This window comes from Paramisgurnus dabryanus, chromosome 24 (genome assembly GCF_030506205.2).
Source record: "Paramisgurnus dabryanus chromosome 24, PD_genome_1.1, whole genome shotgun sequence".
Taxonomy (NCBI): domain Eukaryota; kingdom Metazoa; phylum Chordata; class Actinopteri; order Cypriniformes; family Cobitidae; genus Paramisgurnus; species Paramisgurnus dabryanus.
The window spans coordinates 22,365,098-22,376,765 of NC_133360.1; the positions used below are offsets into that span (position 1 = coordinate 22,365,098).

Here is an 11,668-nt window from a genome sequence, read left to right on the forward strand (position 1 = left end):
ATATTTTTCTGAAAACAAGACAAAAATACTAAGACATTTTTTTCTTGAAAATAATTTTTTGCAGTGTTCACACTGCAAAAAATGACTTTTTTTCTTATTATTTTTGTCTGGTTTTCAGTAGAAATATAAATAAATTCTTAAATCAAGATGTATTTTTTTGATGAGCAAATGACCTAAGAAAAAAGTCTAAGTGAATTTGTGCTTAAACCAAGCAAAAAAAAATCTGCCAGTGTAATAAGAATTTTTTTCTTGAATTTACTTAATACACTACAAAAAAAAATTTCAAGAAAAAATTTGTAGTATTTTTGTCGTGTTTTCAGAAAAAATATATACAAATTCTTAAATTAAGATGCTTTTTCTTGATAAGCAAAACGACCCAAGAAAATTAGTCTCGTTTTTAGACCAAAAATATCAAATTTAAGTGATTTTGTGCATAAAACTTGCAAAAAAATCTGCCAATGGGGTAAGCAAAAAAATCTTTGACATTTTTCTTAAACACTAAATTCAAGAAAAATTCAAGAAAAAATAGCTTTTTTACTAAAAACAAGACAAAAATACTAAGATTTTTTTTCATGAAAATCATTTTTTGCAGTGTACAAGAAAAATTCAGCAACAAATGTATTATTCCATTGACAAGTTTTTTTTTTTGCTTGTTTTAAGCACAAATTTGCGTAAATTTGATCTGCTTTGTCCAAAAACTAGACTTATTTTCTTAGGTCATTTGCTCATCAACAAAATACATCTTGATTTAAGAATTTTTAGATATTTCTACTGAAAACAAGACAAAAATACTAAGTAAGAAAGTCATTTTTTGCAGTGCACGTGCACACGCGATAGTAAACTTTATTTTTTTATTTTTGCTCCATGTCCCCTTAGGGGCTCCGTATAAGGTGTCTGCTGAATGAAGGTACTGTATATACTGTATGTTTACCCATGCTGTCAGGCTCCATAATAACAGTGTGAGAAATATGAGGAAACACGCTGATGGTGTCTCTTCTGGTTCCTTCGAAGAGGAACCTGTTGCCTGCAAAGTAGAGTCCATGGATGTCTACCTCTGATCCCAGACCAGACAGATGCCAAGACACTGTATCACCTTTACACATATTCAAGCCTTTCAGATTTCCATACATGTATCCATTGAGTGCTGTGAATAAACAGTTCAGATTTGTTTGAGTAAAATACTAAACAAGAGAAATGTAAATGTATGTTTTATTTAGGACTGGCGCTTACAGTGCATTTTATTGGACTCCTGAAAATCTTCATTCTCTTTATCAACAGATTTGGGCTGTTTCGTGTATCTGTTGATGTTGTCATCCAAATACCAACTCAAGTTCTCATCAAAAACAGTGGCAAGAAGGTGAAACTCTTTTTTTACATTCTTCTGTAATGAGAATGCATATAATTCTGTATTATTATATCATATTATCTGAAACAGCCAGGACCCCACAAAACTTTGTGAGAAACGCCTCTGAAATCATTTGGCTCAGTTAAAAAGGATCTCAAATATTAATTCTCTCTATATAATCCATGTTTAACCTCGATTCACCAAATTCTGCAGATTATCCTGCAAAATGAGCAAAGATAATTTATTATCATCATCATGTCCTATCTGGACCTCACCTGTTTCCCAGATTTCAAAGATTTTGGCTTGCAGATGAGAAGCGGTCCAATCAGTCCTGAGTTTGTGTCTTGGATGGGATCGACAGCAGAGTAGTACAGATATGTGATGCAATCTGGGTCATTTTGGGTTGGTCCTCCACCCTTAGGCACCACCCATTCATACTGATAGGTGGTGTCAGGAAGGACCATTGCTGCAGGCAGTGGCTTAATTACTCCTGAATGAAGTCAATACAATCTTCAGTAAAGTACATTGATACTATATTACATTCAATAATAGCATACTTTGCCATTTGGTAAGGAGAATATATAAGTAGTTTTTGGTCTTACTTGCTTCTTTCTTGAGTTCCCGGAGCTTCTTCTCAGTGTATGACTCTGTATGAAGACATTACATTATTATATATTTACATATACACTGCAAAAAATGACTTTCTTACTTAGATATTTTTACTAAAAACAAGACAAAAATACAAAAAAATCATAAATTAAGATGCTTTTTCTTGATGAGCAAAACAACCCAAGAAAATAAGTCTATTTTTTAGAACAAAAATATCAAATTTCAGTGATTTTGTGCATAAAACAAGCAAAAAAAATCTTCCAATGGGGTAAGCAAAAATCTTGAAAATTTTTCTTACACAATAAACTCAAGAAAAATTCAAGAAAAATTAGCGTACCCTATTGGCAGATTTTTTTTATTGTTTTATGCACAAAATCACTTAAATTTGATATTTTTGTTCTAAAAACTAGACTTATTTTCTAGAGTAATTTTGCTCATCAAGAAAAAGCATCTTAATTTAAGATTTTTTAGATATTTTTACTGAAAACAAGACAAAAATACTAAGATTTCTTTTCTTGAAAATAATTTTTTGCAGTGTAATTATTATATACAGAGGAAGAAATTGATTCTTTACCTTCAAGGACATTGTGATAAAGAGTGCCATCCATCTCAATACTGTATTGCACTCCATGAGGTTGAATACTGAAAGGTCTGTTAGCTTTATTTCTGAATGTTACTTTTATTGTGTCCTCTTCCTCTGCTCTGATGACCGGACCTGAATAACAAACCATATGGCTTCATTTGAAATGTTAGGGCCAGCACAAACCATCATTCTAGTGTTAAAGAAACACTGGCGGTATCACTTTTAGCATAGCTTAGCATAATCCATTGAATCTGATTAGACCATTAGCATCATGCTAAACAACAACCAAAACATTTCGATATTTTTCATATTTAAAACTTGACTCTTCTGTAGTAACATCGTGTACTAAGACTGACAGAAAATTAAAAGTTGCGATTTTCTAGGCAGATATGGCTAGAAACGATACTCTCATTTTGGCGTAATAATCAAGGACTTTGCGGCCGTAACATGGCTGCAGCAGGTGCAATGATATTACGCAGCACCTGAAAGTGGTCCCCTTGGTAACTTTCAATAGCTGGGGACTATTTTGGGCACTGCGTAATATCATCAGCTCTTTGTCATTTTTGCCTATATGGCATGGTCCAGATAACTGTAATAAAAAAATACAAAAACAAATGTATTACCCAGAATGCCCAGATGTTGCTCCTCAGTTGTTCTCTCTTTACGTTTGCTGAATGTGTCATCTGTGTACTCAATATATTGGACCTTCTTGTATTTGCCACCAATGCGGTCATTACGGTTGTCAAAGAAAATATCAGACGCACTGTAGAGACAAAAACCTCCATGATCAATGCTTATCTTCTTCAACAGTACTTGACTGAGAAGTTAAGAAAATAATAATACCTGTCATCTGTAAGTTTTTTTCCTGTATACTGGTTTATCCCTGTGGGCCCATAATCCCAGATGACTTCTTCAGCTGCAATGTAATACTGTCGCACTTCTCCAAATGGTCTGGGTTTATGTACATTTGGAAAACACTTCTTTATCTCAAAAATGGCCTGCATGCCAGCTGAAAAGAGAGAAAAATTGAGAGAAATGGCGTTAATGCGAAACATTTCAATCTGTAGACTTTTAGCAATTTCGCTATCTTGCTCCCTGAACGGTTTTAATTTTTCATAGATATGCACTGCAAAAAATGATTTTTCAAGAGAAAAACATTCTAGTATTTTTGTCTTGTTTTTAGTAAAAATATCTAAAAATTCTTAAATTAAAATGCTTTTTCTTGATGAGCAAAATGACCAAAGAATATTAGTCTAGTTTAAAGACCAAAAATATCAAATTTAAGTGATTTTGTGCATAAAACAAGAAATACAAAAAAATTCTTACCCCATTGGCAGATTTTTTTGCTTGTTTTATGCACAAAATCACTTAAATTTGATATTTTGGTCTAAAAACTAGACTTAATTTATTGGATCGTTTTGCTCATCAAGAAAACGCATCTTAATTTAAGAATTTTTAGATATTTTGACTGAAAACAAGACAAAAATACTAAGAATTGTTTTATTGAAAATTATTTTTTGCAGTATACAAGTTTAAGCTCAAGCTCAAGCTGGTTTATGTGTAGTTACTCAGCATTCACACCGCAAAAAATGATTTTCAAGTAAAAAATTCTTATTTTTGTCTTGTTTTTAGTAAAAATATCTAAAAATTCTTAAATTAAGATGTTTTTTCTTGATAAGCAAAAATACCCAAGAAAATAAGTTTAGATTTTAGACCAAAAATTTCTAATTTAAGTGATTTTGTGCATAAAACAAGCAAAAAAATCTGACTTATTTTCTTGGGTCGTTTTGCTCATCAAGAAAAAGCATCTTAATTCAAGAATTTTTAGATATTTTTACTGAAAACAAGACAAAAATACTAAGACATTTTTTTCTTGAAAATAATTTTTTGCAGTGCAGCTTTCCAAGTACAACTCATTTCTGTTCATTTATTCACCCTCATGTCATATAACAGGAGTTAACTGGAAACCAAGCAAAATAACATTATTATAGTGACAACATTAAGAAATGTGAGAAATATTACTTTACCTTCCAGGTGATCGTTGACTTGACAGCTGAGAAGCCACTGGCCAGGATTATCTGCAACCATCTCTACATTGACAAATGTGGCCGGGAACAGACTGACCGTGTCAACATGGTGGGTTTTGTCTGTCAAGACCTGACCATGAAAGTATGCCGAGTGGATGTCCACCTCATTTCCCATCCCAAACAGGTGCCAGTGGATCTTATTGCCCATACACATACTGAGATCCGGCAGATTACCGTAGACATAACCGTTAATAGCTACAGTAATATTGTAAGAGAAAGAGGAGATTTCTGATTTATCCTTACAACTCCAGAACACAGAAGAATATCATAGTTATCATTAGTAAGTCATTAAGATCAAAATAAGTTTTTCTTGTTTTAAAAATTGTTGAAAGGTTTTTGTTATTTTCCTGTTTTAATATTGCCTTTGTAGAAGAGATTAGGTGTTGTAGCCTGTTATATAACCAGGACCATAAAATGGCATTTGCATCATCCAGTGCAGACCAAAGTTAACAACGCTCTGGCATGCATCACTTGTGGTACCCTATTGTCCAGCATCTTGGTTTTGGCAATATGGGTCACAGGTGATGGTCAACAGCGCACCTCATATGCTGGTGCGATTCATCCTTGATCCAACATTACTAACACGTTTATTTTTGAGGCACCTCTGTTTAAGGTGCAAGAAATTATTGACCAGTCCTGGAGCAAAATACAAGCACAAAATCCTCAGAAAGTAACTGTTGTTGGACAGGCACCACATAAAGAGTGAAATACTAGAAAAATCTCCCTAAGTATCATCAAATGACACCTGTCTCACATATGATCAGCCACATAGACCTTAAGAGAGCCAACCCTACAGAAAGCCACTCTTGAAGAAACAGTAGCTCTTAAGAGTCACTACTTCAGTGCATACAGGTACCTTGTAGAGGGAGCTCTAATGTTCGGAAAGAAGTCAACCGCTTCAGTTGAGAGATCAGAATGTAGCAGTGGGTACCCCTCAGATGCCAAACCCACATTTTCTATATCTCAAGTGATGTGGTGACAAATGGTACACCACACATGAGACAGAAAGTCACTCCTGTTTAGAATTTCCCAGCAAAGATACTATTTATAAGAACCATACCGAGGCAGGCCAAAACAGGGCCATATGCTACAACCATCCTTCATTCTCCTTTACCCTTGCTAGAACCCCCAGGAGCGGAACTATAAAGGAAAATATATGCAGATTCCTCAGCCACATCTGTATTACTGCATCCAGTCCTAAAGAATAGAACCAAAGTGGACAGTGAGTTTAGTTGACTTGACCAAGATAAACAGTCCTGTACTTCTGCCTTGCTGAACCTCAATGAGAGCAGTTTGTCCTGGAATCAAAGCAGGGTATGCTGTGACAACCTGAAAAACTTATGCAAATGCAACCCGCCTTGGTAATTAGTATATGATAACTCCCCCAGCCTGTATGAGAGGTGTCCCACTGTACCGCGAGGTGTCTCTCGCGGTACTTAAAAACCATATGACACAGTCACGTGCCTGCAGCGCCAGCTGAAGTCGGACAAGATTACTAACCGGAATGCACTGCTTCAAGTCAGCCGCCGATCGGTCTGCGCAGCGCCGCATGAAGTCGAACACACCTAAAGATATGAGGATGTCTGATGCTTCCTTTGTCTTGGTGACATAACGCTACATCACCTGACCTCTTTGTCTTACTTTACATGCAGTGAGATCATGTTGGAAACAGTTGTTTGGAAAGTTTACTGGATATTGTTCCATATCAGAACACAACCTTCAGTAGTCTAGATTGTTCATAGTTATAACAAAACATTATTGACTTCTTTATGTACTCACAGTGCATTTTATTGCTTTCCTGAAAGCCCTCATCATCTTTGCTGACTTTGGTGGCTGCTGAGCAGTGCGTCTTAATGTTTTCATCCAGATACCAGCTGAGGTTCTCATCAGACACGGTAAACATAAGGGTGTAAAGATAGTCAGCTGACTTATCACCATGAACATCCAAACTGCCTGAGAATTACACAAAAGGATAAGAATCATCCAGATATTATATTTCAAAACTTCTGTTAAACAAGCATTGTGTAACTTTTAGAAGGATCTCTTCTATCAGTAGCGTACCTCACATAATAAAAGTTTTTAGGGGGTCCCCTTACATGAGGGGTGGGAATTCCTGGTCCTGGAGGGCCACTGTCCTGCATAGCTGAAAACTCTAATCAAACACACCTGAAAAACTAATCAAAAGCTGCAATATGGAAATGGCATTGAATTCAGGTGTGTTTAGAGCTAAACTTTGCAGGACAGTGGCCCTCAGGACCAGGAATGGCCACCCCTGCCTTACATGGAAGTCGCCGTCATTTCTAAAGTAGCCCTTAACGGACAAACTGTTCTACAGAGTGTGTTTTGTCACTAATTTGTCTTAGACGATAACGTGTTTGTCCTGTGGCGGCTACCATATGCATCTTGATATGAGGGGTGAGTTGGTTGCAATTCTCACCACTTGATGCTCCGGTGTACCTCTATCTCGGGGTTCTCCAACCCTGCTCCTCGTGAGCTACTGTCCTGCAGATTTTACCTGCAACCCCAATCAAACACGGGTGAACCATCTAATGAAGGTGTTCAGGGTTGCTTGATAATTACAGACAGGTGTGTTGGAGCTGGGTTGGACTTAAAGTCTGCAGGATGGTAGCTCACCAGGAGCAGGGTTGGAGACACCTGCTCTATCTATTGCTATCTGGGTTCAGTTTATTGAACTGACTACTGTAGACAAAATGTAAGCAGTGCATCCCAGAGTCAGAGCTGAATGTCAGTGACTTACTGTCCTTTTAAACATCACATGGAGAGGATAGACTGTTCAAGATTGATTTAATGCTCAATAAAATCAACAGCAATCACTCACGTAGTCTGTTGTTGGGATATTTGCTTCTTCTGGGACAATGAAAGAATATATAGACTTCTGGCCACACAGCTAAGTGAATGTGGTACCTTTTTTACATATGATGAGAGGTCCAATCAGACCAGACGAGATGTCTTTAGGTGCATTAACATGTGAATGATAAATTCTTGTCAGACAGTTTGTGTCCTCTTTTCCAGGGGTGTGGGAAGCAGGCAGAGTCCAAATATAGGAGAAGGATTTCCCAGGAGCCACAGCATCATCTGCTTTTTCAGCCTTTTCTGTTGAATCAGGATAAAGTGCCCCTGAAGAAACAGTACACAGGGTTTTAACTCTTTCGCCGCCATTGATGAGTTATCTCATCAATTAAGAGAAAACTCTTCCCTGCCAATGAAGAGTATTTCACAAATGACCCATTTAAAGTTTCATTGCAGCACAAACCTTCACTGGTCTTGTTGTAACTGAGTCCATGAGCGTGGATGGAGTATGCCCGTGTGGCCATGTTCTTCAAGTGTACAATAACTGTATCATCTTCCTCAGCACTGATAAGAGGACCTAAGAAGCCCAACCATTTGGGTTTTTCTATCTCCTGTCTGTAGGTGGCATCAGTATATTGCTGATACACAGCCTTCTTATAGACCCGACCAATTCGCTGTTCTCCTTTCTCCAGAAACACTCGTGCATGTCTGTTGAAACATGTAAAAATACTGATCAATTCACAGATTCTCATAAAAAAACAACAACAACGAAACCAAACCCCTAACCTCACCCTCACAGGGGTCAAGGCAAATCGTACACAAACTTACGAAAGTGGTCGTATAAATTCATTCAAATTAGCCAACTCGTAAAATATGTATGAATTCTCGTGAGATAGTGTTGATATTTTAAGATTTGTTTCTGAATAGACCACTTTCGTTTTTGCAAACAGAGATGACATTTTTTGTGGGCGGAGCCAAACTGGTTGCAGAAAGTGACAGCTCCACAGTAGCCGTGAAAAGTGTTTTTGCATTAAACCGTGATTTTTATGGATCCGGTGTTCTGTCGAAGTCTGATTCCCCTATGTTTCCCTTTAGTGAAATTTTTCTTAAAGGGGACAGAGAATGAAAAAACATTTTAACCTTGTCTTTGTTGAATAATGGTAGTCTACCCGCATTCACGAACATACAAAAAGTGCTAAACATCTCAGTCTCATAGAATTTCCTCTTTTAAAAAAATGTCAGCCAGAAAACGGCCCAATCTGAAAAACTGATGCTTATGACATCACAAGCATCTCCCTGCCCTCCACTTTAAAATAATTGGCTACATTTTTTGAGTGGCAGCAAAGTCAGCCAATCAGTAATGAGATTGCAAGTTAAGCCAGTAGGGGGAGCCAAATAGGTGCAAAACCACTTGTTTCAAATCCCCCACCCTAATAGAGCTTTTTGAGATAGGTTTTTAGGAAGCTTCTAAGGCTTTACAGACCCAAACAAAAATTTTTTTGTCTACATGTCACATCACAGAACAAGGATAAATACCCCGTTCAATCATTCTATGTCACCTTTAAAACGTTTTCACCACGTTACGTTTATTTTTTAGATAAATTAAAAGTTTAAATGGCTTGGCTACTGATATGTGTGCATGTACACTGTAAAAAAATCCATAGAAATTGCAGCTGGGTTTCCGGTAACTTACCGTAGATTTAAATTTATGTTTTTAACTGGCAACATTTTGTTCAAAGTTAAATGAACATTAAACATTTACAAGTCTTTGTCTTTAAAGAGTAAAACTAAAAAAAAAAAAACAGCATCAAACAAAACATTCTGGGAAACAAAATCTGAAGCAAAAAACAGAAAATGGTTGATGATTATTTATGATTCCCAGAATGCTTTGCATGAGGCTGTAATTTTATAATTCTATTCTGTAAAGATAAAGACTTGTTAATATTTAAAATGTATTTAACTTTGAACAAACTCTTGCCAGTAAATAACATAAATTTAAATCTACGGTAAATTACCGGCAACCCAGCGCAATAACATTGTAATTTCTACAGAATTTTTTTACAGTGTATGTAATGTTTATGTATTGTTTTTATTGGTAAATCAATTATTTTTACAGTCTGAATCGGTTCAGTACATATAAAAGCAATACTATCATGTATTCTATATAATAACGTTTATTAAATATTTCATAATTTTCCTGTTTTCTATTATTTCTTCCTTATATTTACGTGTTTGTTCTAAAACTACTATAAAAGTTTTATGTTTACACACAAATTAAAAAAGCCTGTTTATATATAAATAACACTTTACATCATGTGTGTGTGCACTGCAAAAAATGATTTTCAAGAAAAAAAATGTTTGTATTTTTGTCTTGCTTTCAGTAAAAATATCAAAAAATTCTTTAATGAAGATGCTTTTTTTGATGAGCAAAACTACCTAAGAAAATAAGTTTATAGACCAAAAATATCTAATTTAAGTGATTTTGTGCATAAAACAAGCAAAAAAATCTCCTGATGGGGTAAGCAAATTTTTCTTGAATTTGGTGTTTAAGAAAAATGTTTAAGATTTTTTTTGTTAAAACATTTTCTTGTCCCTTGTTTTCAGTAAAAATATTTAAAAGGTATTTTCAAAAATAATATGAATTTATTTTCTTGAAAATAATTTTTTGCAGTGTATTTCAATAGAATTCCTGGTTTAATCTCTAATGTTACATCCTAACCTGTTGGCTTTTAATGCTGGGTTATTTAACCCATTTTTGGGTCAATTATAAACAGTATCTGGGTTATTTTAACCCAATAGCGGAGTTTGTCCCTTTGTGACCCAACACTGGAGCTTCCCTTTGGACCACTGGCCTGTAAAATTTTTTTCAACCCTGCACCGACACACCTGCTTGTAATTGATCCTGGAGACCTCGATTTGTTTGTTCAGGTGTGTTTAATCACGGTGAACTTTGCAGGACAGTGGCTCACCAGGAGCAGGGTCGAAAACCTCTGCTTCAGAAACAATAATTAAAGTGATGCTTAATATACCAAAGACCATTAACTAATGATACATGTAATATTACAGTTTTAAAGTTTAATTGCATTTCATGCTACAATGATTATTCTGTTTTAAACTACAAATAACGTGTGAGTATTTAGGTTTAAATCAACAGTATAAAGTCGCGTCTCACGGACTTAAGTCATGAACCGATGTATATTTTACTCAAAAGTATTTGTACTCACTCATCTTCTTTGATGGTTTTGTTCCGAATGACATTTCTACCAGTCGGTGCATAATCCCACTGAATTTCTTTAATAGCAAAGTAATAGTCTCTGGTGATACATGACACAATACCAGCAGAACACAAAACCACCAACAAATTCAACTGCAGACGCTTCATGTCGGATCAGAATCAAGCGATTGCTTCACTCTTTTAAATGTTGATGGGTGACATCGGTCAGCCAATCATCACAAGAGATGAACAGAGGGCAAGAGATCATTGACATATCAGACCATGAGACAGTCAATGACCCTTTAAATATAGTGTTACTTACTCAACTCTATCAGATCTGGGAAACTCCAGCTGGCAGTAAACTTACAACAAAGCTGAAGGTTGTTAATATGACTTGTTTGGCTTTTTCATTCATTCAATTTGGAAGAAAAATCATATTGTTTTGTTTGGACAAAACCCAATACCAAAAATATAATGGGAGTTGTCATAATGAGATTATTTTAAAGATGCTCAAGTGTTTGTCCACGTTGGATGTGAACAGCATCTCATAAAAGACTTTGTTTGCATTACGTAACATTTCCTCTATTTGGTTTTTTTTTTTGAAAACGAAATCAATATGGTTTTGGGAATTTGCTTCTGTTGAGGTTGACCTGATAAAAAGTCAAATATTTACCAATACTTACTCTGCCCTTATGAAAATTAACCATGATTTTACTACAAATAAAAACAAATTTACTAACAAATTATTTTCAAGATTTTTTTTTCCGTTTGTTTTTGTCTTGTTTTCAATAAAAATATCTAAAAATTCTTAAATTAAGACGCTTTTTCTTGATGAGCAAAACGACCCAAGAAAATAAGTCTAGTTTTTAGACCAAAAATATCAAATTTAAGTGATTTTGTGCATAAAACAAGCAAAAAAATCTGCCATTGGGGTAAGCTAATTTATCTTGAATTTAGTGTTTAAGAAAAATTTTCAAGATTTTTTTGCTTACCCCATTGGCAGATTTTTTTTGCTTGTT

General features: G+C 35.3%; 1 protein-coding gene across 1 annotated transcript in view; it reads right to left on the bottom strand.

Annotated features, from left to right (window-relative positions):
* Positions 1-10,836, bottom strand: part of cp (ceruloplasmin) — a 16,031-nt gene extending 5,195 nt beyond the window's left edge. Inside the window, exons 1-12 of the mRNA XM_065259476.2 lie at positions 10,660-10,836; positions 7,899-8,143; positions 7,550-7,762; positions 6,404-6,577; positions 4,565-4,819; positions 3,381-3,546; positions 3,161-3,300; positions 2,529-2,669; positions 1,948-1,992; positions 1,621-1,835; positions 1,231-1,381; positions 932-1,144 (exon numbers count right to left, since the gene is read on the bottom strand). Coding sequence (XP_065115548.1) covers positions 932-1,144; positions 1,231-1,381; positions 1,621-1,835; positions 1,948-1,992; positions 2,529-2,669; positions 3,161-3,300; positions 3,381-3,546; positions 4,565-4,819; positions 6,404-6,577; positions 7,550-7,762; positions 7,899-8,143; positions 10,660-10,817 — 2,116 coding nt within the window. The 5' untranslated portion in view covers positions 10,818-10,836. The remainder of the gene's footprint in view (positions 1-931; positions 1,145-1,230; positions 1,382-1,620; positions 1,836-1,947; positions 1,993-2,528; positions 2,670-3,160; positions 3,301-3,380; positions 3,547-4,564; positions 4,820-6,403; positions 6,578-7,549; positions 7,763-7,898; positions 8,144-10,659) is intronic.
* Between the last annotated feature and the right edge of the window lie 832 nt (positions 10,837-11,668).